At 54.2% G+C, this 26,802-nt stretch overlaps 1 protein-coding gene across 1 annotated transcript in view; it reads left to right on the forward strand.

The window, feature by feature from the left end:
• Positions 1-26,802, forward strand: part of Ksr2 (kinase suppressor of ras 2) — a 340,405-nt gene that overhangs the window by 81,020 nt on the left and 232,583 nt on the right. The window contains exons 2-3 of the mRNA XM_026386144.2: positions 2,770-2,910; positions 5,950-6,100. Of these exons, the coding sequence (XP_026241929.2) occupies positions 2,770-2,910; positions 5,950-6,100 (292 nt within the window). The remainder of the gene's footprint in view (positions 1-2,769; positions 2,911-5,949; positions 6,101-26,802) is intronic.

A 26,802-nucleotide genomic window follows, 5' to 3' on the forward strand; every position in this document is an offset into this window, starting at 1 on the left:
ACTTGAAAGAGAGGAAGAGACCAGGGTCCCATATTTCCCTCCAAGGATGTGGATCTAGTCCCTCCTACTAGGCCCTGCCTCTTAAAGACTCCACCCCCTTTTAGCAGCAGCAGGCTGAGGACCATGCCTTCAACAAGTGTCATCCTCAGGCTCCTTAGAGAGTGAGGCAGGAGGGTAGAGTCCGTACTAGGAGAGGTGACCACAGCATCAAGAGTTGAGTGACAAGAGGAAAGGGCCAGGAGCCCAGGAATGGAGTCCCCTTCTACCAGCTGAGAAAGCAGGGCATGGATTCTCTCCAGAAGCCTGGGAGGGACCATGGCCCTGCTGACACCTCCATTTTAGCTCAGGGAGGCTGATTTTGGACTTCTGACCCCCATTAGTGCTGGATGACAGACATATGTTGTCTGAAGCCCCTAAGTTGGTGGCCATTTGTTACAGCAGCCGAGGAGACCAATACACCTGAATGTCAAGCCTGTCTTAGGACAGGGGGCCAGATGGCCTTCCACTCCCCCACGAGGCAGGAGGCTTAGTGACGGAAACCCAACAACAACAGCAACAAATTGGTGCCAATTAATTTGTCCCTGCAGAGCTCAGGGTCACTCTGGGCCCAGCTAATGGACGTGGTCAGGGACACCTCTCCTTATTTCTTCTTGTGAGTTGGCATCACCCACCAGATCCTCAGCTTAATCACAACCACACAGTGCCTCCTGCCGCGGGAGGTGGGTGCCCAGGCGGCCCTCTTTCACCATGCCTGCCGGCTGGAGAGCAAAGGCTGCATCCTGGGTGCGCAGGAGACCTCCTGGGATGGTTCTCAGTGGCTCAGCTGGGTCATGGTCACGCTCCATCCAGGCCTGGGACATACGCCCACCTGCCGCCTGGTGGTGGTGGGGACCACACTCCTCTGGGCCAGAGGGGCTGAGAGGCCAAGAAGAGAGGTTCCCCCACAACAAAGTGGAAATATTGTTTTCATGAAAAGGGAGAATGGAGACCAGCGTGGGGAGACCCGCTACCGTCTCCCCGTGGTGTGGATCTTGGGATCCTGGAGTTCCAGAACCCTCTTCCTGATGAATGTTGCTTGCTTTGAAATGCCATAGGCATCTGCATACCCGAGGGTTTTTAATTTTGTCTCATTTAATTATCTTTATCAAGTATGTTTAAAATCACACAGATAATATACTCTGGCCATTATTAAAATGATGCAAAAACTATACATAAAGAAACATATGACCAGGGAGCGTGGGGGGCGCACAGCTGTCATCCCAGCAGCTCGGGAGGCTGAGGCAGGAGGATCACGAGTTCAAAGCCAGCCTCAGCAACAGCAAAGTGCTAAGCAACTCAGTGAGACCCTGTCTCTAAATAAAATACAACATAGGGCTGGGGATGGGGCTCAGTAACCAAGTGCCCCTGGGTTCAATCCCTGGGACCCACCCCCTCCCCCAAAATAAAAGAAACACGTGACCCTTTTCTGCTCCCCCATAAGCCTCCCCATCCCAATTCAGAAGCTTGGAGTTTATTCTTCCACCATTTTTTTTCTCTGCTCGGGCCCACGTGTATTGCCTTTGTCTTGTTCGTGTTGGTTTTTACAAAACTAGCCGTGAAAAGTCTTCCTTTTGCGTGTCTGGGCACTCTGCCAGAGACATGGGTTCAGGCCCAGCTCATCTTAAAAGCAGTTGTTAACTTGTGACTACTCGGGAAGGACTTAGGAGTCCCAGGCGCGCGAGGGCACACCCACACAATTCTCCATCCCTATTCCCACCCTCCCTCCCCCTTCCTGGAGGAGCAGGATCCTCCCAGAGACAGACGCTGCATGTACAAAGATACATATGTAGACACGCTTTCCACGATTTCCACGGATTTATTTTCATTTATCAGTGTATCTTGGCAACCTATTTTATAGCTGCATAGAGTTCTTTGGGGTGGTGGTAGCATCTGATGAGTTTCCTCCGGATGAATCCTCAGAGTGTCTGCAGCCTTTTGCCTTTGCAAACAGAACTGTAAGAAAACATCCGCGGACACACCTATTTTGTGCAGGGTGGATGTCTGCAGAATGAATTTCTAGAAGTGGGATTGTGGGGTCAAAGGCCATGTGCCATTGAAATGGGACTGAGTACAGCTGAAAGGCCTCCAACAAAGGCCATGCCAGTGCCCATCCCCACCCTGGCCAAAAAAAAAAAAAAAAGAGTCTTCCTCTTTGCCCATCATCACCCACATGGTGGGGGGAGGGGTGCTGTCTTGGTACTTTGTGTGTTGCTATAATAAAATACCAGAGGCTGGATGCTTTATAAAGAAAAGAAGTTTATTTGGCTCATGACTGTGGTGGCCAGAGGGTCCAAACGGCATCGTGCTGGCTGCCTCATCACATGGCAAAGTGGAAAGGGAACCAGCCACGTGTAGATGGGACCAAACCTGTGAGGTGGCCTAGCTTTGTAACCACCCGCTATTGACAGAGCTAACTTGGTCCTCTGAAGACATGAATCCCTTCTGAAGGTGATGGTCTCACGACCTCATGACCTTGAACCAGGTCCCACCTCTTAAAGAGCCAGCATCTCTCAGCATCATGACACTGGGGACCAAACTTCTGGCCTCTGGGATGTTGGGGGACACACGCAAACACTCTCTCCCCTCGGTGACAGGTGGAGAAGTGGATCTCATGGTAGCTGGACCGAAGTCCTTGGATTGCAGATTGACAGGTTTGGGTGGGGGGAGTCCCCCCTCGGCTCCTCGCCCGGTGCCTCTGAGACCTGTCCTTGTCCTCCCCTGTCTCTGCAGAGCAAGCTGGTGAAGTACTTCAGCCGGCAGCTGTCCTGTAAGAAGAAGGTGGCCCTGCAGGAGCGCAACGCGGAGCTGGACGGCTTCCCCCGGCTCCGGCACTGGTTCCGGATCGTGGACGTGCGCGAGGAAGTCCTGGAGGTGACTGGGGGCAGCCCTGGGTCCCTTCCCTGACTGCCCAGAGCCACCCTTCTGCTGCTCCTTGGGTGGCAGAGCTTTAGCACGTCCCTAGCAGGTAGTGGGCCCTCAATACATATGCACCCCGTGAAGGCGCCCGGTCTCTGCCTGTCTGAGTAGGATGCCACTTACTACAGAGTCACTTCAGCCAAGTCCCATGATCTGGAGCCCAGCCCTGTCCCATGGAATCTGCTGCTGGGATGGAGACAGTTTGCATCGGTGCTGTCTGAGGCCACGGCCACCAGCCACTGTGCCTACTGGGCCCTGAGTGGTGGTCCACGCAGGTGACTGAGGAACTGAAGTTTTGCTGGGCTTCATCTTCCAGGGGCCTCCATATTGGAGAGCCCACTCACAGAGCATCTGTCTTCCCATCTGTTAAATGGGGGTCACCATCGCCCCTTCTTAAGTATCTGGCATGATGAAGGGAGGTGATCTGGGTAGAGTATTCCGCTCACGGCCTGGCACCTGAATGCACCCAGTCAATTTTAGCTTTTGGTTATTGTTATTGAAAACTGTGGATATGGGAGTTTCCAATGGCAAAACCAAGCCAGCGCACTTGGTGCTCTGTGTCCACCGTCAAGGCTGCACTTCCTTAAGCTCTCAAGAACAGAGAGGGTTCTTTACCTTCTGGGATCCCAGAGCCTGTTTTTTCCAGGGACGGGTCATTCCTAATAAACCAGCTCACGCCCCTGAATCTTCGGTGCCAGGGATCATCCTAAGGGCTTTGCACTTAGAATCTCATCTGTTGAGACTATTCAGACTCCTCTCAGTGACCTTTTGAGTAGGTATGGACATTGTCCCCATGGTACAGAGTGAGAAACTGAGGCTCAGAGGTGAGGTGAGGTGTCCAGCCAGCGAGTGGGCAGGGATGGCAGGACAATCAAGCTCAGACGGTTGCAGTATCTTAGGGGGGACGCACTGTGCTGTCTGCTGTAGCCTCCCTGAGCTGAGCAGAAGAGGGCGTCCCTCCTGCCAGGGGCCCACCTCCAGGAGCTCCTCGCTGCCTGCTGGAGGGAGCTTTGTTTTAGACCTTGTCCCCCTGGGCTAGCAGCTCCACGCAGCACCCCGCATTCCTCACCCCTACCCCACCCCGTCTTGCCCAGTGACCCTCCAGCCAGATGGGCAGGCACTTTTTGTTTGACTGATATAATTGATGCCCCCTTGATCTCCCACCCCTGGGTCCCTGAGGCTCACTCCAGCTCCGGGTTTTGCTCCTGGCCATTTTCCTAACTCATTTTCGCCTTGACCCTGATCAGCCCAGTCCAGGGTCCCAGGCAGGGGCTGGGGGCGGAGCTGAAGTTCGGCTCTCTGCCTGCAGTTCATGCGTGTGTCCACCAGAGGTCCCCTTTGGTGCAAGATGGGCCTCAGGAGAAAGCATTGCAGTTAGATGACCCCAGTTCAACTCTCGAATCCACCTCTCACTGGCTGTGTGACCTTGGGCGAGTGGTCTAACTTCTCTGCGTTTTAGCAGCCCAGTCTATAAATGGTGATTATAAGAGACCCATATTTGTGGCATGAAAAGAAAATCCATGCAAAGTACCTCAAACGGTACTCCACCCTCCCACTGCTATTATTATCATCATCATGATCCTCATCAAACTCTTTTGGCCCAGGTTCCTTAAGACTTTTTTTTCCCTGTTAAGTGTCAGAAAAAATATTGTATGCGTTTTCTTTTTTCTTTTTTTTTTTTGGTGATTCTACATTTTAGTGCCTATTGGATATACATATATTTTTAAATCGTAGGGTTAAAGTGCACAAGGGAGCCCGTGGTGGAGAGGAGGACTCTTTTTGTGTTGTGGGTCATCTTCTCTGCTGTGATCCATCCCGGGCCTGTAGACCCCGGGTCCTCCCCTGTGTTGAAGTGGGGCTTACCTGCAATGTGCCTCTATTTGAGAAAGCTTCCAAGTTATTGTTCTTTCTGTGTCCCCTAGTCCACCATAGTGGCCGGAAAGGCATAGCTTGGTCTTTGGCTTTTGCTCTGCAGGGTTTTTTTTTGGGGGGGGGTGGAGTAGGGGTGAGGGGTGGTGGTGGGGGCGGATCTTGCAGTTTCCCAGTTTCCAGTGAAAAATTTGTATTTTGCTGTAATACACAAGTGTGGCCACAAGAGGGCAGAAAGAGTCTTCAATTTTGCCCTGGCATCCACAGACTTAAAAATCTTATTTAAATAATAATGTGTAAAGCCATTGGCTACCATTAAATGCTATAAATGAAGGCACATGCACACACACATACTCAGAGATGTGTAAATGCAGAGGTCTGACAGTTTTGAGATGTATTTGTACAGGGTTTGGGGGGTGGTGGTTGCTGATTGCAGAGGGGATGCCTCCCATCATATTTCTGTGGCCAGCCCATATGTTCAGAGGTTCCCTTTCCTGCACCCCACAATTCCTCAGCCTTACCACTGGGCCACGGAATGCAAAGCCCTGCCCCATGGTGCTCAAACACCAGCCCTTGGCCGTCCACGGACTTCTAGCCCCTTTTCTCTAGGGGCTCCCCAAGACCCGTGGCTGGGGTGGAGAGGATGGTGAGAGTAGGGGGCAGCTCGGCGGCGGCTTGTTCTGAGTTCTCGTGGGATTTGGTGGAGTTCCTGCAGGCCAAGTCCAGCAGGAGGCACTGAGGGACATGGACAGAGGAACAAAATGGGGCCCGGCTTCATCAGAGTTCAGAAGCTGGCTGGGAAGACAGATAATCAACCATTGCTCGTGTGCGCTGCTGACGGTACATGAGGCATACGAGGGAGCTTACCCAGTGTGTGCACTTGGGATCCCATTTTATAGGTGATAAAAGTGAGGCCCAGAGAGGTTGAGGAACTTGTCTGAGGTTATCTCCGTAATGAGTGGCAAACCCGAGATTCAAACCCAGGCCCCTCTGACCCCGGATTCCCGGATCTCAGCGAAGCATTTGCACCAGGCACCCCTAGGGGGCAGCGTGGAGGCCCTGGGTGCGCTGCTGAGTCTCAGGGCGCTTGAGACCCAGCTGACGGTTGTCTGTGCTCGCCCCTAGGAAATCTCCCCGGGTCAGCTGAGCCTGGAGGACCTCCTGGAGATGACGGACGAGCAGGTGTGTGAGACGGTGGAGAAGTATGGAGCCAACCCGGAGGAGTGCGCCCGCCTCAACGCCTCGCTCTCCTGCCTCAGGAACGTGCACATGTCAGGTGAGCGGCGCAGGGGGGTGCACACCTGCGCAGGGGGCTGGAGCGGCTCCCAGGGCTGCTGCTCCATCCCTCCCTCCAGATCCCTGCGCAGGCCGCGACCAGACGGTCCACCCTGGAGCCAGCAGAGATGCACCTGCGATTTGGGGCCTGGGAGAAGAGGACGGGGTGGTTCTTGAGTTTGAACTTGAGCCTCCTGGGGTTATAAGGCGTCTGGATCTGGAAATACCTACTAGGCATAGGAGACCAGGGTCTTTTTATCTTGGATATTCTTAAGTGCCACTGTATTTTGGGTCATTGTCTACCTGCTTCTTCTTTTTTTTAATATGTATATTTTTTAGTTGTTTTTTTAAATATGTATATATTTTTAGTTGTTGTTTTATTTTATTCATTTATTTTTATGTGCTGCTGAGAATCGAACCCAGTGCCTCAGACATGCTAGGCACGTGCTCTCCCACTGAGCCACCGCCCCAGCCCTGTCTAGCGTCTTATTTTCTTACATATATGCTGTGTATTCACTGTAACATAAACCAGAATGTAACACCCGGGGTCCCATCCTGTAGGGACCTGACATCATTTTGGTGTGATTTTTTGGTATAATTCTTCCTAACAAATGGATATGTGTATATACTTTCTCTAAACATTAGGATTGAGATTATTTATACATAGCATTTTGAAATTATAAGATAACCTCTGTGACTTGTCTTAGCAGTTTAGGGTCCAAATACATGGTCATAAAAGATCCCTCCTGGATCTTTCCAGTTAATTGGCTGGACTCCTGTTTGTCTTTATTAGCATAACATCAATTTTCAGTCTCTTATTGTTTTCTCTCCTATCTGGGGCTCTATAGTTCCCAGGGGTCAGGTCTGCAAATACCAGGCAGAGAAAAGGATTATTGGCCTCCAGTGCTGTCGTTCTGGTTCCCACCACAAGGTGTCACTGTTGAACACCAGTCCTGCTGCATCCCGTGGTCACTTGGTGGGGCCACTTGGAAGCTCTTGTGGGATTCAACATGCAACCTGCCGGTGTTTATTGAGGGACTCTTATGTACTGGAAATGGGGCGGGATCCAGCACTGAACCAAACAGAGCAAAGGGAAACAGGTCCTGGGCCCAGATCTCCTGCACACGCCCTTTAGCTGTCTGTCTTGCCAGCAGGTCCTGATCCAGGCTATGGTGAGCATCCAACCCATGGGTTGAGAGCTGAGCTGTGGGAAGGAGGATGCTAGTCAGCAGCATCCCTGATCTCTTCCCAGCACATACCAGTAATGTCCCCTCGGACTCCCATCATGACAAGTAGCAATGTCTCCAGCTCTTTCCAGATGTCCCCTGGAAGGCAGAGGTCCCCCCGCCGACTCTCCATCTGGTCCCGTTGTTAGGTACCTCTGGCCCCATGCTGTTGACCATCAGCATGGTGAAGAGGTGCCTCTCCACCTCTCCGTGCATAGTGACCTGCTCCAAGGTGACTCCCCCTACACCTGTGGCGAGAAGCCGAGAAGCCTCAGGTAGTTCCCTCTCTTCTAAGAAACCGCAGGGAGCTTCAATGTTACATCACAGTCATCTGCCTTTGTCCGTAAATGCATTTCCTCCCACTTTGCCTGAACACTAGCACCCCGAATTCGACCAGGAAGTGTCTTGGGAAATGTAGGTCGAATGCACATTTTCCCTATCCTAAGCGGTGCCATCTGCAGCATAGCTCTGGCTGGTTTTTGGAGAGAGAGTTCAGAGGAGTGAGGTCTTGCAGCAAAAATATATGTATTTTAAGCTTCTGGCTACGGTTGCCATCTTGCTTTCCAGAACATTCGTGCTTCTGGATGCCAGTCCCTCTTCCCTGCCCCACCCCCTCCCGGAATGCACGACCTTGAGCATCGAAGGTTATTAGCTTCTTCGTTGCTTTTTCTGAGTTTGAGATTCTCACCAGAGTCATGCTGTGGAGTTTGGCAAAGTCCCTAAAAACAGAGCTGGGCTCCCGTTCTGCCAGAGACAGGCTTTTGCCAGCTCTCGGAGGAAAGAACACTCATTTTCAGTGACATCTAGGCAGGATGAGACCTTGGGACGCCCTCTCGTCAACTTCTTTGCACCCTTTTTGGATCAAGCTGTGCAGCCAAATATATATGTGTGTGTGTGTGTGTGTGTGTGTGTGTAAAGATCTATGTTCCAGCCCCACCCTCCACACGTATGTACCTGTACTCCGTCGGGTGTGTTTCCAGACGCAGTGCCTGCCCTGACTTGCGTATGGGATGTTTTAAATTCTTTTCTTTCATTGCCTGTCCTTTGCCATGAGCTGCCACTCTGATTTCACGTGGTTTGAAGAGACACTGATCTAATTGATCCTGCTGCCTCCGCCTCGGCCCCCTCCTGCCCCTCTGGGGCCGTGAAGGGTCAGTGTGCCAAGCCCTCCTTAGAGGCCAGCCTTGGAGCCAGGACCTGGGTCCTCAAAAGCACTGACCCTGTTGTCCCCAATTCTTGTGGCACTTAGGGCTGAGGCCAGCCTCACTCAGACTGGATGGGAAAGGACTGTCCCTGGGCTCTGAGTCTCCTTGCCGTCATATGTCACCTCTGCTCTTGCTCTCGGTAGCGGTGCCACTTAAGCAGTTTTGATTTTGAGGAGTGGCTTGGTTCTTCAGGGCTCCATCTGTCAGCTGCCGGCACTTTTGTTCTCAGGGAGAAAGGTCATGTCTAGCGTACAGGGGGAGCTCAGTAAATATTTTGGTCCTTATCCTCATCTGTGTCCTGCTCACCCTCAGCCCCTGCTGGCCTCAGCCTGTGTATATTATTCCAGCTGCCTGGGCCTCCTTGGTCCCCCTCAGTGTACTGGGCACCCATCTGCCCCAAGGCCTCTGTTCCTTCCTTCCTGAATGCTCCCAGCACCAACCGACCATACCTGTGGCTGTTTCCTTGTCTAGTTCCTCACCTGGCTGTGACCTGCCTTCCAGCAGGTCACACTCCCCCTGTTGCCACCCCCCCCCCCCCACTCTGGGCACTCTCCCACCTGGAGTTTCAAGTGCCAGACAGCAGCAGGAGGCCCTTGCCACGAGTCTCCACCAGAGGGCAGCAGCGGGCCACCCTGGAAGGATCCTTCTCTTCTTCCCTCCCTTATTATCCTTGGTTCCTTGAAGCTTCCAACCTTCTCAGGAACTGGACGGTTCCATCCGTTTCCTGTCCTCTGCCCTAACTAAAAATGTTGTCTTAAACTAGGATCTTTCCCACCAGCGTATGTCCTGCGGGTCGTGTGCTATTACTCTTGGATGCCTGCTGTCCACCCGGAGCTGGGGCGATGGGGTCAGAGGTCTTAAACACTGGCTCGTGGGGGTGCATCCTGGCGCTCTGTGCATGTCTGTTAAGTGACCCAAGGGTCACCAGTTGTCTTGGGAAGCCCACAGGGAGGCCAGGCTGCCTGCACTGGGCCAAGTGGGGTAGTCAGTCTGTCTGTCTGTCTGTCTCTCCTGTTAGAGGCTAGAGATGTCAATAATCTTCAGTTTGTCCTTGGTTCTGGGGACCTTATTTCCCAGTGCCAAGGAGCCCTGAAGGTAAGGAGTCTTTCCTTTTGGTTCCTTCTCCTGGTTTGTTAGACCAGCCTTGCCAAAGTGACACCAAGGAATAGTCACTCGGCAAGCTCAGGGGACCCGTCAGGGCCTCCGACCTTTCCTCATCCCGCCCCGGTCCTGAAACCAGAAAGGTCCATAACTCAGTGTGCAGAAGGCTTCTGTGAGGCACGTGCTAAGCTCTGCACACGCGTGTACAGATGTGTTCCCAGGGCGCTTGTGTCCCTGAGGGGAGGGGACAGCTGGTAGATGATTACCAGGATCTGTCTATACCCGAGGCAGGGTGTTCGAATGAGCAGGTGAAGGGGGTTCACCATTGCTTTCTGGGCGGGGGGGTGGCAATTGCCACCTTGAACCAAGGTGGTCGGAACCAAGACCACCCGCTTCACTGCTTTCTCCTTTTATTTTTTTTGATTCTGGGGATTGAACTCAGGGGAACTTGACCACTGAGCCCCATCCCTAGCCCTATTCTGTATTTTATTTAGAGACGGGGTCTCACTGAGGTGCTTTGTGCCTCACTTTTGCTGAGGCTGGCTTTGACTCGAAATCCTCCTGCCTCAGCCTCCTGAGTCACTGGGACGACAGGCACAGGCCACCGCACCCAGCTGCTTTCTCCTTCCTGGACCTTCGTCATCTGCTAACAGCTCAGAACCTGGGGTCTGACAAACTTGGGTTCAAATTCTGGCTCTGCTGCCTATTAGCTGTGTGATTTGGCCATTTCACGATTCTATGATGGTGCTTAGTCTCCTAAGCAGTGGGCCGGGGGTGACAATCTCTTCTGCGTCTTTGGTTGCATGAGACGGTGCAGGAAAATCAAAAGGTCTGGGCTGAATTAGTACATAATAGTTCTTATTGTTATCCTCATGATTATGACCACCAGCACCATCACCAGCATCACCACCACCACCACTATTACCATGATCATCACCACCATTACCATGACCTCCATACTCCTATAGCCACCACCATCACTGCCATTATCATCATCAACCTCACCATCATCATCATCACCACTGCCATAATCACCACTATCATTATGACCACCACAATCCCTAACCACCATTCACCATATCACCACTACAACCACCACCCTCATCACCATCTTCAGCATTATCACCATCACCAGCATCACCACTACCATTGTTCACCATCACCATTATCACCGTCATCACCATTGTGACCATGACCATCACCACCACCATCACCATGATCACCACCATTACCATGACCAGCACACTCCTACAATCACCATTCACCATCATCACCTCCATCACCATCAGCACCATCACCATGATCAACATCACCATCCTCACTAGCATCACCATCACCACCATTATTCACCATCACCTCCATCACCATCAGCACCATCACCATCTTCACCACTATCCACATCACCAACACCATTATCATCATCATCACTATCACTATGACCACCACAATTCTCCAACCACCATTCACCATATCACCGTAATCACCACCACCACAGTCACCACCGCCATCACCATCACCACCATCTTGACCATGACCATGACCATGATCACCACCATCACCATGATCACCACCATTATCAACATCACTATTACCGCCATCACCACTACCATCCTCACCGCCATCACCATCACCACCATCTTGACCGTGACCATCACCATGATCACCACCATGACCATGATCACCACCATTATCAACATCACTATCATCGCCATCACCACTATCGTCCTCACCACCATCACCATCACCACCATCTTGACTGTGACCATCACCATGATCACCACCATGACCATGATCACCACCATTATCAACATCACTATCATCGCCATCACCACTATCGTCCTCACCGCCATCACCATCACCACCATCTTGACCGTGACCATCACCATGATCACCACCATGACCATGATCACCACCATTATCAACATCACTATCATCGCCATCACCACTATCGTCCTCACCGCCATCACCATCACCACCATCTTGACCGTGACCATCACCATGATCACCACCATCACCATGATCACCACCATTATCAACATCACTATCATTGCCATCACCACTATCGTCCTCACCGCCATCACCATCACCACCATCTTGACCGTGACCATCACCATGATCACCACCATCACCATGATCACCACCATTATCAACATCACTATCATCGCCATCACCACTATCGTCCTCACCACCATCACCATGACCACCACATCTTAGGGCCTTCCCTCATCATCTCACTGTCATCATCACCACCATCACCATCACCGTCATTCCATCATCACACCATTACCCGACTGTCATCGTTGTCACAGGGTCCTCTAGCCTTTCCCTGCTCATCTCCCACCCTCTTCTCTCTGGTTCTCCAAGAGTTCTTCTGGATTAATCCCTTCAGGCTGCTCCTAACAAAGGACCTTAAACTGGTGCTTTAGAAGTCCCAGGAGCTTGGACATCCGAGGTCAAGGTGCCAGCAGGTTTGGTGTCTGGTGACCCCCCTCCTCTTAGCTGGAACCTCGTATCCGTCACGAGGCACAGGGGGACAGTGGCTCTCTGGGGCCTCTTTGGTAAGGGCATTAATCCCCTCCTGACCTAGTCCCCTCCCAAGGTCCCCCCCCAGCACGGTCACCTTGCTGAGATCCTGGGGAGATGGCACCCTCTGGCTGTGGCAGGGGCTGCGCTTCTGCCTTCTCGCCCGGCTCTCGGCGTTTCCTCCCCCGAGCCCCATCTCCCTCAGCACTGCTGCTCCCCAGCCCCTTTCCCTCTGTCCGGCCAGACTGTCCCCCCAGGTGGCCATTCAACCCCTCATCCGTCAGGAAGGAGCCCCAGGCAGTTTTTCTGTGACCCCTGCCCCACTTCTCTTGTGGCCCCTGCAGAGCCCGGATCCTAGGGGGACATCCATCTGGCTGCCACAGGAGCATGCTCTGGCCATTGGGCTCCCCTCCCGTCCAGCCAAGAGTGGACACCCGGGGTCTGAGCCCGGCAGGGCCTCTCCCAGCTCCCGCCGGCTTCTCAGGGGACAGTGATGGGGGTGGCTCAGCTGTGAGGCGCTGGGGCTGGTGGCTTCTCCCTGGTTTCCCTGCACTCGTCTTTTTGGCCTGATGATTGTGGTCGTTTACGTCTTCAGCGTCCGAAGGACAAACCCAGAGTGGAGCTCACGGCAGCTCTTGCCTGTCCTCCCGCCACCGTCCATCTGTGTGTCCGGCACTTAGCGGGGCTCAGGGGAGGGGCTTTCAGGGCTGAGCCGAGAGCGGGAGGAAGAGACGGTCTCCCAGGGACGGGGGTGAGGGGCCAGGCAGTGGTGCATGTGGCAGGAGAGAGGGGGGTGGCCCCAGACCCACAGAGACCAGAGCTGGGACATGATGGGGACCGCAGAGGCAGCCTGAGTCACAGAGGTGGGCAGGGCCAGCTCCCACCGTGGGCCAGGCAAGGAGCTGGCACCACAGGATCCCATGTGGGTGGCCTTCCATTGCTGTGACAACGTACCTGACAGAAACCACTGGAAGGAGGAAAGATCCATTTTGGCTTGTGGCTCAGAGGTGGCAGCCCCGGGTGGGCTGGCCCCGTGGCTGTGGGCCTGTGTGAGCCAGAGGGCGGTGGGGTGGTGCCAGGAAGGAGGAGGGAGGGGGGCACAAGGGGCCAGGGACAAGAGACACCCTTCCCCAGCCTGCTTCAGGTGACATGGATCCATCAATGGGGCCAGAGCCCCCCGATCCAGTCACTCCCCAATCCCTGCACTGGGGACCAACCCTTCAACACAGGAGCCTTCGGGGAACATTCTAGAAACAAACCCTAGCAGATTCTTCTACCCCTGCTGCCAGGGTAGAAGGGTGGCCCTGGGCAGGGAGAGGCCAGAGGCCAGGGTGTGCCCCGCAGCCTCCCCAGGAGGGAACCGGCAGCCGGGAGGGAAACAGGATGCAGAGGGGCCCCAGAATAGGACGCCATCCCTGCTCCTGGCTCCTGCCCAGTTTGGGCTTTGAATGGAGCCCCCCAGAGCCGCCTTTGTGACAAAGTCTTCCTTTGACTGGAACAAAGACTAGGAGCCGTCCTGATTGCCCTATTGTTCCCTTCCTTCTAACTTGGGGACATGGGCGGGTGGGGAGGAGCCGCCCCCCCAGACCCGCCCGGGGCCTGTGTGTTCTGGCAGGACGTCCCTCCTTGCCCCGCTTCACCTCAGCCTGTCCCATCCGGTGGCTTCTGGAGCGTCCCCTCCCTGCGCCAGGTCAGGACTTTGGCTTGCCAATGAGTGACAGAAACACGTCACCTGAGGGGCTAGGGGGCCAAGGGCTGGTCATCCACCTTCTAAACAAACCTCGGCTGGTTTGGTGGCCCTGGGGGACTTGGGACTCAGTGATGGGGAACTGAGTTCCCACTGACCTGTGTCCCAGCCCTCAGCCGTCGAGGGGGGCAGCGGCCGGGTCCATGTGGCGAGTTCGACTTAACGTCCATTAAAATCGGAGAGAATGAGAAACCCCTTCTGCATTCACAGAGGCCACTTTTCGAGCAACGCGGCACCCAGGCCCCGCCCCCCGACCCCCGTGGGTGCAGCACAGTTCTAGAACATTCCCTCACCCCAGAGAGTTCTCCTGGGCAGTCAGCTCTTCCGTGGGTGAGAGAAATCATCGATAAGAAGGATACCAAGGGCAGTGAGTCTCATGCAGAGAATGAAAGGGAGTCCCACGGGGGGTGGCCAGGAGCTTGGGCAGGGTGGCCGGCGGGGTCAACCAGAGAGCGCGAGGGCCGGCAGGACAAGCAAAGACGTCAGGAAATTCATGGCACGGCTCTGGCTCCTACCACGGGGGTGGGCTGGGGGACCACTGGGTAGATCTGGATCCGCAGGGTGGAGCCTGAGCTGAAGCTGCCATCTGTGAGTGGCGCCCATGTCTTCAGGGAAGCCTCGGGTCCTTCCACGTGTCCAACCCGCCCCCCAGGTCCCTGGGGCTGGTCACCCTTACTACAGGTCAGCAGATCATGGCCCTAACCGCACCTACTCTGCAGGAGCGCCTGGTGAGTCCTTGACAGGAACCAGGGACTGTCACTTAGCCAAATTGATACCCAAACCTGGGGAGGTGACACTGAAGCTGAGACTGGAGTGTCCAGACCAGAGAAGATCAGGAGGAACAGCAGCCGGAGCAGAGGAACAGGCCTTGAAGGCCTCTGAGGCACTTTGAAGAAGCACAGCAGCTACCTGTGGTCAGTCGAGTCGTGGTGCGCATTCTGGTGACCCATGACTGTGTGACAAGCCACTCCAAACTTAGTGGCTTCAACAACTGCTTTGGGATCTTACGTGATTGCCCAGGATGGCTGGGCTTGGCGGGGTAGCTCCTGTGTTCCTGGGGTGGTGGGCTTGGGCTGCAGTCGCCCGGAGCCTGAGTGAGCTGGATCATCCTATAACCTGCCTCAGGGCCTTTGCACAAGTTGTTCTTTCTGCCTGGAACATGCTGCTCTAAGTCTTCCCCTGGCTGACTTCTTGTCATTTGGTCTCAGCTCAGAGATGCCACTGTCTCAGAGTTCCCTGTTTATCTAAGCTACTATCTTGTTTCTCGTTACTCTGTTTTTAATTTTTTTTTCCCTAGAGATAGAAGTTTCACTGAATTGGCCAAACTGGCCCCCAACTCCTGGGTTCAAGTGAACCCGTGCCTCAGCCTGCTGAGTAGGGGGACTGTGGGCGTGTGACATCTACCCGGCTGGCTGTTACTCTCATCTGCCTCCTTCACAGTCCCCATCCCATCAAAAATGGTGTTGTCTATCTATGGCTCCTATCCCTTTCCACTAAAATGGTGGTTCTCAGGCCTGGACATGCATCCAAATCCCCCAGAGGGGACCACCTCAGAGTCCCCACCTCAGCCAGTCCAGGGCAGCCCCAGAGAATCTGCCTTGGTACCAAATTCCCAGGTGCTGCTAGTGATCAGGGACCACACTTTGAGAAACACTGTGCCAGAATTGTCCCAGAGCCTGGCTCCGAGTTGGAGTGTAGGACGTGATCATTGAGTGACTGAATGACGGCGGTGGGTGGTATCAGCCACAGCACTTACGGATGGTGCTGTGGCAGGCCACGTCCTGGGCTGGAGAGCTGACATGCAGCACCCTCTCATTTAATCCCCTCAACAGCCTCGTGGGGTCCATGTGATTGTTATTTCTATACCCAGATAAGAGGACTGAGATCAGAGAGGTAGAGTCTTTGCCTAGGGTCACACAGCCACAGAGAGTCAAAGGCCGTGTTTGAACTCTTGTTAAACCGAGGCTCTGCCTGGAAGAGAGCAGGGGGAGCATTCCCTGGGCTCTCATTTTCTCTGCTTGCAAGAGCAGCCCTTGGTGGGTTGGCAGGGAGGAGCCACAGACTCCAGATGGAGACAAACAGAAATTCTTTAAAAGTTGCATGGAAGTTCCAAAGAGCAACATTGTACCTCTGCGGAGTAGGGCATCCGGGCCGCAGCTGTGTGCCGGGGTCTCCGGCAGCTGAGTCTTCCTCTTCTGCTCCTCTGTATCACGTCTTCCTGGGCAAAGAAGCCAAGAAGCCGTGTCACTCCAAGGAAAGCTTGCAGGAAGAGAATTCTCCCCACCCAGTTTGCCTCCTTGGTCTATACCTCTTGTGATCTGTTCCTGTCTGCTGCTGGAGCTGGTAGGCCTGGGTGCTCAAGTCCCCACAGATCGCAGTGATTTGTTGGTGGACTCCCCTCCCCTTTGTACCTACCAAAAGGGACACCAGGAGCTCCCTGGGCCGCCCGAAGGAAACTCTCCCCATGCTTACACCCCTTCTTAATGGTGCCTCAAGATGGGGCGATTTTACGGTCACCACCGCCGGATGGCACCTGCCCCCATCCCGTGGGGTTCCGTGGGCAGTGATCCTTGCAGTTGCTCTGACGCCCGTCTTCCCCATCAGCTTGTAAATTCCATCTTTCAAAAGCAAAGGGAGCCATCTTTCAAAAGCAGAATCAGTCCTAAACCATGAAGAGGATTCTGGGCAGCAGGCCTGCCTCGGAGCCGCTCTTGAGAGCTGGTTCGCTGTCCCAGGAAGTAGGGCCCGTGGTATTCCTCAAGGCACAGAGAGGCGCATCACGTCACCGAGGCCACACAGCCAGAAAACCACAGGGCACGGGGCCTTGTTCCCGTTTAGATAGGAGGCGCCCCCAGAGCTGGGGTGAGACAAGGCGAGAGTTTTCCGAGGTGAAGTGATCAGAGTGTGAGAGGTGCGACCTCGTCGGTGGATTAATCCACTGATATGGATCAAGTGGGTGGCCCGGCCGAGGTAGGTCCCTGGGGGAGGGTGTCTTTTGTCCCTAGTGAGCAGAGCTCTCTCTGCTTCCCGTTGCCGTGTCCTGAGATGCTTCTCTTGGGCATGTTCTTCCTCCACGATGTCCCCCCATCTTGGACCCAGAACCCCTGCTCATGCCGCGGTGTTGGGACACCCATGGGTTTGCTTCTTGACATCAGAATCCTGTAGTGTGGCGGAGACTGAAGCCGGAAATATTGACTCTCTGGAGCTTTGGAGGAAAATTTTGCTAACTCTTGTAAAAGAGCAAACAAGAAATAATAAGCGTTGGTGGTGAATCGATATTGGCACCAGCGGTGCCTCATTTACGTGGAGCTGTTATTTTTTGAGCACTTACTATGGGACACCCAGAGAGGGTAAGAAACCTGCCCAGGGTTGCACAGCGAGGACCAGTGCAGAGCTGGAGCTGCAGCATGCCACATTCCAGTGGGATTCTGGAAGGCGGGGCTGCCTTACAGCCACAGCTCCCACGGGGTTCCCTCTTGAGATGGCTCCCTCCCAGTCGTCCCCCAGGTCACGCAGAGAACCCGTTGGGGCAAGTGGGAGGGTGGGAGACAGTGCCTCCCAGTCCCCCGCCCAGCCCGGTCCTCCAGGACAGCTCGGCTTCGCCTGGTCGTCTGATCATTTTCTTTCCTCAGCCCCTTTGTCTCCCCAGCTCTGTGTGGTGGTTTGCGGAGGAGAGATGAGGCAGACAGGCTCTGTGACTGGGTACCAGGATTGATCTTCCGACTCTGCCTCCCGTCCTCACGACCACGGTGCAGGGGAGAACGGGGTGGCAGGCTGCGTCTTTGCCTTAAGCCCGAGCCTTCTGGCTTGGCAGAGTTCGCATCCCACGGCGGGTTGGCTGCCCGTCACCTGATGAATGTTCCTTCCTGGATGTATTTTCCTGGAGCCCCTACCCATGGGGGGTGTGGGGGGGTACTTTTGAAGGTGCAGTGTCACCTCTGGCCACCAGGAGGCGCTGCCTGATCAGCTTCCCGGAGCTGGCCGTGGCATTGACTCCCAGAAGCTCATAAAGCCACCGGGAAGATAATAATGTGCAAACTGGAAGGAACCTCAGGCTAATCCCCTCAACTCCCAGATGAAGAAAAACAATCCCAGAGTCGAGAACGGCTGCGCCCCAGCCACAGCAAGTAACCCTTCTCGGGTTAGTGGTGCCACCTGTTCTGCTCCAGCTGTGCAACAGCATGGACGGGCTGGGCCACGGCTGGGCGGGCAGGCTAGAAGCTGGGGGGGGGGTCCCTGGGTCTCTTTCCCCCGCTGACCTTGGCCTGCAGGTGCTGCGGGTGGGCGTGGGACCGTTCTGGCTCCTGCCTGCTGTGGTTTGCTCAGAAGGGGGCTAGCGGCCACACACTTCCCTTCAGCGTTCATGTCATTGAGGCGCCTGGATCCGTCGCCTGGCCACGCTGCAAAACCAATTAAGGGGAGAAAATGAGCCGGAGAGAACAAATGAGGGAAGTGCAGGTTTCAGATCGTAACCAGAGGGGACAGGAAGGAGCTGCAGAGAGACGGGAAAGTCTAGGCTGCGGCTTCCTTCTCTTGGAGACTCTTCTTGGGACTGTGCCTAGGGCAGTTTGGGGGCCTCTCTGGCTGGGTGTCAGCACAAGGGCTCTGACAGAGAAGCATCAGGCCTGCTTCAGTGCAGATCAATATCTTAGCCCAGCACAAAGGCAAAAAAAAGCCACTGGCCATGTTTGGCAAGGGGCTGAGGTCCTGGCTTCTTTGTCCAGCGGCTCAGTGCTGAGCTTGGCCGTGAGCCTGTGGTCTTTGCAACCAGCTGGTCATATGCAACCTTGCCCTGAGTCGCCTCTGTCCGGGGCTCCTTCACCCTCTGAGCAGGACCTCCGTCTGGCTCTTGGCTGGAGCAACCTGCAAATCATATGACCCAGAGAGACTGGCCAAAGGCTTCTCCCTGTTCCCTGGTAACTGCAGAGCTGGGCATGCCCACTGCCTGCTTCTAGAAGACGGATCCTCAAGGGCTGAGTGATCCTGAGAACCCAGAGCTGGGGAAGGCTCGCCCCCGCCCTGGTGTGGACCGCGGACCCAGAGCCTGGCCTGCCACCTTAGTGCACCCCCTGAACTCCACGGAGCTCCTGTGCCCCTGAGATGGGGTTGGGGACCGTGTTTCAATCCGGTTTTGGTTTTCTGGAATAGGCACATAGATATCCGTCCATCCGTCTGTCCATCACAATCTTCTCGTGACATATGTGAGAAGCAGGAAGAAGCTCCTCATCGTCTTTTATAGAAACGTAGGTCTCCTTCCCGCAAAGTGAGTTGCTTGTGGACTAGAGGCTTGTAGGCCAGGGACGGTCACCTTCCAGAGGGTCCTTCCTCTGCAGCCTGTCCCAGAGCTGGGGGTGGGGGTGCCATGCTTAGGAGCAACTCTTCACTGTCTGTCATGTCCATCCGATGACAGGTCACCGTCCCAGTCCCAGGTAGGAGGTCTTCCCGGTGCTGTCCTGTCTAGCTCAGGGCCTCTTGGCCTGGGCACTATTGACATTGGGGGGCTGGTGATTATTGGGGGGCTGTGCTGCACACTGTGGGATGCTGAGCATCTCTGGTCTCTACCTACCAGCTGCCAGTGGCACCCATCCCTCGCCCTTTAATTGTGACAATGGGAAACGCCCCTGAGGGTCGGAGGTGCAGCTCAGGGGTGCAAGCTCTGGGGGCACCCTCTAATTCCCCCCCAAAAGTGCCTCGCAGCACCATCCAGTGTCCCCTGGGGCGAGAGCCACGGACTCGGCTTCTCCCGGGTGCACCTGGAACGCAGCCGCTGCGGCTCTGATGGCCACGATGACAGCGACGATGACAGTTTACATCTTCTGAGTTCAGACGAAAGCCAGGGGATCTTGCAGAGACCGAGGTTCTGCAAAAGGCTCAGAAATCTGTAATTGAGTTGGAGCTTGGCCTCTCATGCCCCAGCCTGCTTCTCCCCGGGGTCTTTAGTCGAATTAACAGGAACCAGATGAAAGCCGGGAGCGGGGGTGGGGGGGGGGCCCCAGCACGAGCTCACGTGCCCAGACGCACCACTGCCACCATCTCTCCCCCTGTCCCCCGGGACCTTGTTAAAACTTCCATCAGATTTGCAGATACGCGGCTCCTGATCCCCAGGGAGGAGGCGCTGGGGTGGGGCTGAGGCTGCAGGCCGGGCCCCTGGGTCCTGGCTCAGCCCCCCTCCTCTGCCTCTGGAGCCTGGCTGGCCCCGTGGCCTGAGCCTAGGGTCCTGTTCCACATTACGCCCCGGGACAGGAAAGATGGTTCCTCAGCCCTGGGCCCTCCTGGGTCTCAGGTTGGATGTTCTTGCTCGGCCAGTGAGTTGAGGCTGGTAGCCACACCCAGTCCTTGAGAGGAGGCTCGGGGTTTTTTGTTTTGATTTTTGGTAGCAGGATTGAACTCAGGGGCACTGGACCCCGGAGCCCCATCCCCAGCCCTATTTTGTATTTTATTTAGAGACAGGGGCTCACAAAGTTGCTTAGCGCCTCCTCATTGCTGAGGCTGGCTTTGAACTCGCGATCCTCCTGCCTCAGCCTCCTGAGCTGCTGGGAGGACAGGCGTGTGCCACGGCACCGGGCTGAAGCTCCGGGGTGAACCATGGCTTGCGACTGTTGTTCTTCTTGCTAGTGTCCCCATGTCAACTCGGTGTCACCTGCTCTTGGATTCTTTGAATACTTAAAATGAATTTCCACCTTATCACTCTCCTCCTGCCTGTGACACTCTTTCTGGGGACCAGCTCCTTCTTGGGAGTTGGGTGTCCACTCAAATCCTCTAGAAGTGCTCGAGGCACAGAACCAGCAGGAATGACCTATTGGCATGGTCATCACAGACTGGGGGGTGGGGCGCACAGGGGCTGGGGACCTCACACAGTCCCAGTGAGCTCGGGGACCGTTTTCTGGGGGAAAGACCAGGGAGGTGGCGTTTTGAGAATGTCCCGTCGTTGGGTGCTGGCTTCCTGGGTTGACGGTTCTGTTTGATGGCCCACCAAATGCCAAATTGCAATTGCTCTCCTGTTCCCTGGTGGGGCCGGTTCTAACTCAGGATGCTGGGACTTTAGCCAGGGGGAATTATGACCGCAGGCTCAGGCCAGGAAGGTGGGGACAGAGGGGCTTGGAGGTTTCTTTGTGAAGGAAAGCTTGGTGTCCCAAGGTCTCTTCTCCTGTTCTTGGTGACAGGCAAGGAAGATCTAAAGTCCACTCCTACCTAGGATCTGCCCAGGTGCTTATTTTTGCCCCCTGACACATACGAGGCCTGGGCTCGTGTACACAAATGTGCTGGATGCATGGTGTGTCAGCCTTCCCCTGGAGTCCTTGCAGCAACTTTGTAAGGCAGAGGTTGCTCAGTCTTTTGTAAAAAGGGAAGAGATGGTGTTCAGAGAGGTGGGTGGGCCTGGCTGAGGCTGTGGCCAGGCCGTTGGTGAGGAGCAGGAAGAAGTGAAGGGACACAGGGGGATGAGGGATGAAGCCTACAGTCTAAAAGGGAGCCTTGTCCCCGCTAGGGTTCTCCAAAGCACAGGCTGCTTGGAGATTCCAGTCCTGCCTTGGGCTGGCTGTGATGTTGGGCATGAACTCTGTGAGTCTGGCACGTCTTTAACGGGGGCCTGGGGTGCAGGGAGGTGATGTATAAAACCTGGCCCAGCCCTGGCATGTAGTATGTGCTCAACCAACCATGTTGGCTACTTTTGTCGATATCCCCCGACACTGCAACACCAGCTCTGTCCACGACTATTAGCAAAGAAGGGGACCCTCCCTGATGAAATAAATTCTCTGGTTTCCTCTCCTGAAAATTCTCATGCAGACAAAGTTTCCTATCCAAATCTGATAGAAAAACCCCTCAGGTATCTTTATCTAAAGACCCAGGCCAGCTTCCTACAGAGGTTATGACGATCAAGAGAGGACTATGTTTGTTTCAGTGTGCAATTCATGTGTGTGTTCAGCTTTAATCAGCACTTATTAACTGCCTACTGTACTCCTGGTACTGTGTAGGGTGCTTGCTGTGTGGCCTTTGGCAAGTTAACTCACGACTCTGAACCATCACTGCTGGGTCTGAAAATTCACAGGACACCTTTTGGGGTTGTTCGGAGGATTCAGTGAGATCCACACCTGGCCTGGAATGGTAATAATGGGTACCTTGCCAGTATCATTCTTGGGCAAGGATGGTTACCATTTTGTGATCTCACGGTCTCCTTCCTATCTGATCTCACAACAGTCTCCCGGGGAAGATTCAGTGCCTGATGTTGTTGCCCCCAATTTATAGACGAAGATGGAAGTTCAGCTGCCAAAAAATGACACAGATCAGCTCAGAAGGAAGCAGAGCTCTCCTGGAAAGGTCTCATCCGCCGAGGAGTAGGAGACAGAAAAACAGAGCTAAGAAACATCCCAAATTTCTGTTCAAATGCATTTATTGGCGAAGGGTAAGGCCGGGTGAAGGGGCCAGCTCTGCCTGTCGGGCGTGATGGAACGTGGCATGAGCGTATTGATGATCATATCAGGCTCCTGCTCTGGACTTCGCAGGCTCTGCCAATTCCCCAGGAGGCAGGGCTGCGGAGGAAGTTGGATTTGGGGACATGTCACATTTCTTTTCTGTTAGAGTCAAGAAATCTATTTATTTAATTAAATTTCCTTTGAGTTTTTTTTTTTTTTCCCCCCTGGAGCCAATTTTCTCTTCTGTTTTCTTTCTTTCCCAAGACATCAGTTCGGGCAGAATTTATCAATAGAAATGACAGTGTTGGTAGTAATAATAATAGTAAAAATAAAGCAGTCATGCCCAAACAGTACCCTGTTCTCTGTAATCCCAAGTTGTGGCTGAGTCACATCTGGCCCCTGAGAGGAATCTGTCACGAACTTATAGCCTCAATTCTGTTCTTTCCGTGTCTGCCTGGAGGCCTGGAGGTCCGAGGGAGTTGTGACAGAATCTTTTTAATCATCTGGAAACTGTTCAGGTTGTCCTAAGAGAAGGCATATCCCAAATTTTCTTTCTGTCTTTCTTTTTAAGGTTCCTTTTCTCTTCTAACCTTGCCAGATATTTTTACAGGGACACAGAGGATGACTCGCTAAGGCTGATCCTGTCTGCTTCATGCCACTTTAAATGTATCAGCCCAATTCAGGGGCCAGCAGACTATGGCCTCTGGGCCAAGTGTGGTCTGGCCACTTTCTCTTTTACATAAGGTTTTATGGGTGCACAGCCACGCCCACTCATTTGCATATCCCCACCCCTCCAATAGCGGAGAGGAGTTGCCACAGAGACCCTCTGGCTACAGAGTCCAAGTATTTACTCTCCTGCCTTTTACAGAGAATGATGCCACCCTCTGTACTTGACCTTGACTTTGGCTCTCTGTGGTTTTCCGTTTGTTTCTGAGGTGTGTGTGTGCTCGGGAACAGTGGGCGCATTTGGGGACTCTTGTTTGGGACAAACCCAGATTAAGTCCAATGGCTGTAGAGGCGAGTGGGCATGTTCCCCAGCTTTAAGGGAGGCATGCGATGCAGTAAGGTGTGAGGACTGTGTCAGCGGCAGGTGACATGGAAGATGGGAGAGGCAGGGCATTGGGAGCCAAGGGAAGGAGACAGAGAAGGAAGGTTTCCCAGAGGAGGGGACAGTTGGGATGGGTATAAAAATGGAAAGTTACCAAAATGGCCGAGAGAACAAGATCTCCCAAGCATGCAGAGAAGTCCCTCGTGAAGTACGTGGTGGTCATGAAGTGGGACCAGCTCAGGGAGCTGGGAGAGGGTTTGGGAAATGAGAAGAGGAGATGGGGTTGGCGAGACGGTGGGAGGCCATGGTGGGGGTGGGCTAAGGACAGGGGTGGTGACTTTCATATCTTCATCTTCTATGAGATTGGCTCCAGGCAGCAGCTCAGGGGTGCTGTGTGGGTGATTAGATTCATCAGACTGGAGGGGACTCCCAGGTCACCCCGCTTATAGGTAGCTTTGAAGCTGGCTGGTGTGGCTCCAGGTGAGGAGGTCCCAGATCCTGCGGAGCTACTTTATCGTTTTGGGGTCGATTCCTTCCTTCTGAGGCTGATGGAAATGCTATTTCCCACTGGTGAGCAGAGGGTGGAGGGCCTGAAGTCTAGAACATTCCATACATGGCCTGGGCAAGTTTCATAGGCCAGCCAGGTGGTCTGGGCCCTGGGTGTCCTCTGGGGACCTGAGGCCAGGGCCAAGAGTCCCTGTGGTTAGCAGGATAGGGACCATTTGGTGGCCTTATAACACAGGTCAACCTGGCCATAAGGGCAGGTGCAGGGTTTGTCCATTTCCTGTGATGTAGGGGCTGAGAGTTCTGTGCTTCTTCAACTGTGCAATGGGATAATTATAACGCCCGCTTCTTGGATTTGTCACAAGCATCCGGTGAGTTATACCATGTAAAGCCCACGCCCACTACCTAGTAAGCACTCAGTAAAATGCTTTCATGATGAAGGTGTTAAGTAGGATTGCATTCTCCAGAGGATGCTGGGGATGCTACTTATAAATCAAACCAGTTTCATTCCCCGAAGGCTTCTTGGTGCAGTAAGTGAGCTGCTGGACGCAGATTTTATCTAACATCAGCATGCACCTCACCTTGACCGAGCTGCCTGTTTTCACTGAGTATATATTGACATATATGATTAAGAAGCAGGGTGCTGTGGAGGATGGGCTGGGGCTGGGTGACATTGCATAAGTTACTTGACCTCTCTGGATCTCCATCTCCTCTTGTACAAAATAAGAATCCTACTTCCATTACCTCTTACGGTCTGTATGGGGATATAACCGGTTACAAGGTACTGACGTTTATCAAGTGCCTTAGAAGTGTTAAATGAAGGAACACACAACAACAAAAATAATAATAGCAGCCAGTTTTGATTGACTCTTTATTCCATACCAGACACTTGACATGGATTATCTGATTTATTCCTCACAATGACCTCACACGGTGATTGCTATTATTATCCTCATTTAACAGATGAGAAAATTGAGCTTAGCCACTGCCAAGGGTGTGTGACTAGTAAACATCAGAGCTCAGCGGCCAGCCCCCAGTGCCCTGGCCTCTGCCCATCCCTGTGGAGATGAGGGGACTCTGCAGGCAGGATGCATCTGCCAGGCAGAGGCCCAACTTCTAGGTGCCAGGGGAGTCCAGCCACCACAGAGGGGGGTGGCCTGTGGCTGGAGCATGTGGCCTCCTGTCCTCAAGTGTTCTGGAACAGGTGCTGTTGAAAAAACAGATTCACTTTCCTCCTCCTCCTCCCCCCTCCTCCTCTCCCTCTTCTCCCTCCTCTTCCTCCTCTTCCTCCCCTCTCTTCCTTCTCCTCCTCCTCTCCCTCTTCTCCCTCCTCTTCCTCCTCCTCCTCCCCCTCCCCTCCTCCACCTCCCCCTTCCCTTCCCCCTCCTCTTCCTCCTCCCTCTCCTCTTCCTCCTCTTCCTCCCCCTCTTCCTCCTCCTCCTCCTCCTCCCCTTCCTCCTCCTTCCCCTCCTCCTCTTCTTCCTCCTTCTCCCCCTCCTCCTCCCCCCTCCTCCTCCTCCTCTTCCTCCTCCTCTCCCTCCTCCTCCTCTTCCCCCTCCTTTTCCCCCTCCTCTCCCTCCTCTCCTCCTCCTCCTCCTCCTCCTCCTCCTCCTCCTCCTCCTCCTCCTCCTCCTCCTCCCTAGTAGCTCTCTAAGGCTGGAGGAGAGTCAGGGCTCCAGAGAACAGATCTATGCAGAGAGCTCCCTCCCAAGTGTCTCAACAAAGAACAGGAGAACTGGAGCCTCATCCTCAGCCCGCCACCCCCCCCACACCTTTGTGTGTGTTTTTAAAAGCCCCTGCTAATGCTAATACCTGTCCCTGCTGATGTCACCCCGTGCTTCTTGGAGGTCACCCGTCAGCCTTCATGTGTCTCTTGCTTGTCATTTTGTGAATATTTTGATAGTAGGGGGCTTGACCCACTCCCTTAGAAGCTGCATATGTTAAAAGTGTGTGTTTTTTTATTGTTTGTTTGCCTCTTAGAGTCTTATTTTCCCCTGGCTTTTAAAACCTCCCTTTTCCCTCCTGCCCAGCGCCTGCAGCTGACCTGGCTCTGCTGATCTGGGGCAGAGGAACGGCCAGAGCCACGGCAGCCCAGGGGCGGGGTCGGCTGCAGTGCTGGCCGGGCTGCAGGGCAGGGGGCTTTACAGCAGAGGTCTAGAGGGTCCTCTGCCCCTGGGAGGGTCTGCCTCTTCTCGGGGTGCCACGGGCTTCCACAGCTGGAGACTGAGCAGATCATATTGAGGTACATCCTGGGCATGGATCAGAAGGAAGGGGGTGCACTCAGTCACTCCTGCACCCTTCTCCCCTGCCTCCCATCCTCCTCCCTTCCCATCCTTCTCCCCTTTCCTCCACCCATTCATCCACCTGTCCATCCGTCCACTCACCCACCCCCCTACATCATCCACCCACCCACTCATCCATCAACCCATCCACCCATCAACCCATCTATCCATCCATCCACCCACCCACCCACCCACCTATCCATCAATCCATCCACCCATCCACCCATCTATCCATCTATCTATCCATCCACCCATCCACCCACTCATCCATCCACATCCACCCATCCATTCACCCACTCATCTACCCATCTATCCATCCATCTATTCACCCACCCCATCCATCCATCATCCATTCATCCATCCATCTATCCATCCACCCATCCATCCATATATCCGCACGTCCATCCCTCTATCATCTATCCATCACTTATCTGTCCACCACTTATCTGTCCATTCATCCATCCAGCTGCCTGTCCTCTCACCACCTGCCCACCCATCCCTTCCCCATGCATTCGCACCCCCAGCCATCTGACGTACAGCCCAGAGCCCCTCCTCTGCCCCAGGCCCTTTGCTTGGTGCTGGAGACCTAGAGATGCTGAGCAGGCTCCCTCCCTTGTGGACTCAACACCAAGTGAGGGAGACGAAAAGTAAGCCAT

This window comes from Urocitellus parryii, chromosome 3 (assembly GCF_045843805.1).
Source record: "Urocitellus parryii isolate mUroPar1 chromosome 3, mUroPar1.hap1, whole genome shotgun sequence".
Classification (NCBI taxonomy): domain Eukaryota; kingdom Metazoa; phylum Chordata; class Mammalia; order Rodentia; family Sciuridae; genus Urocitellus; species Urocitellus parryii.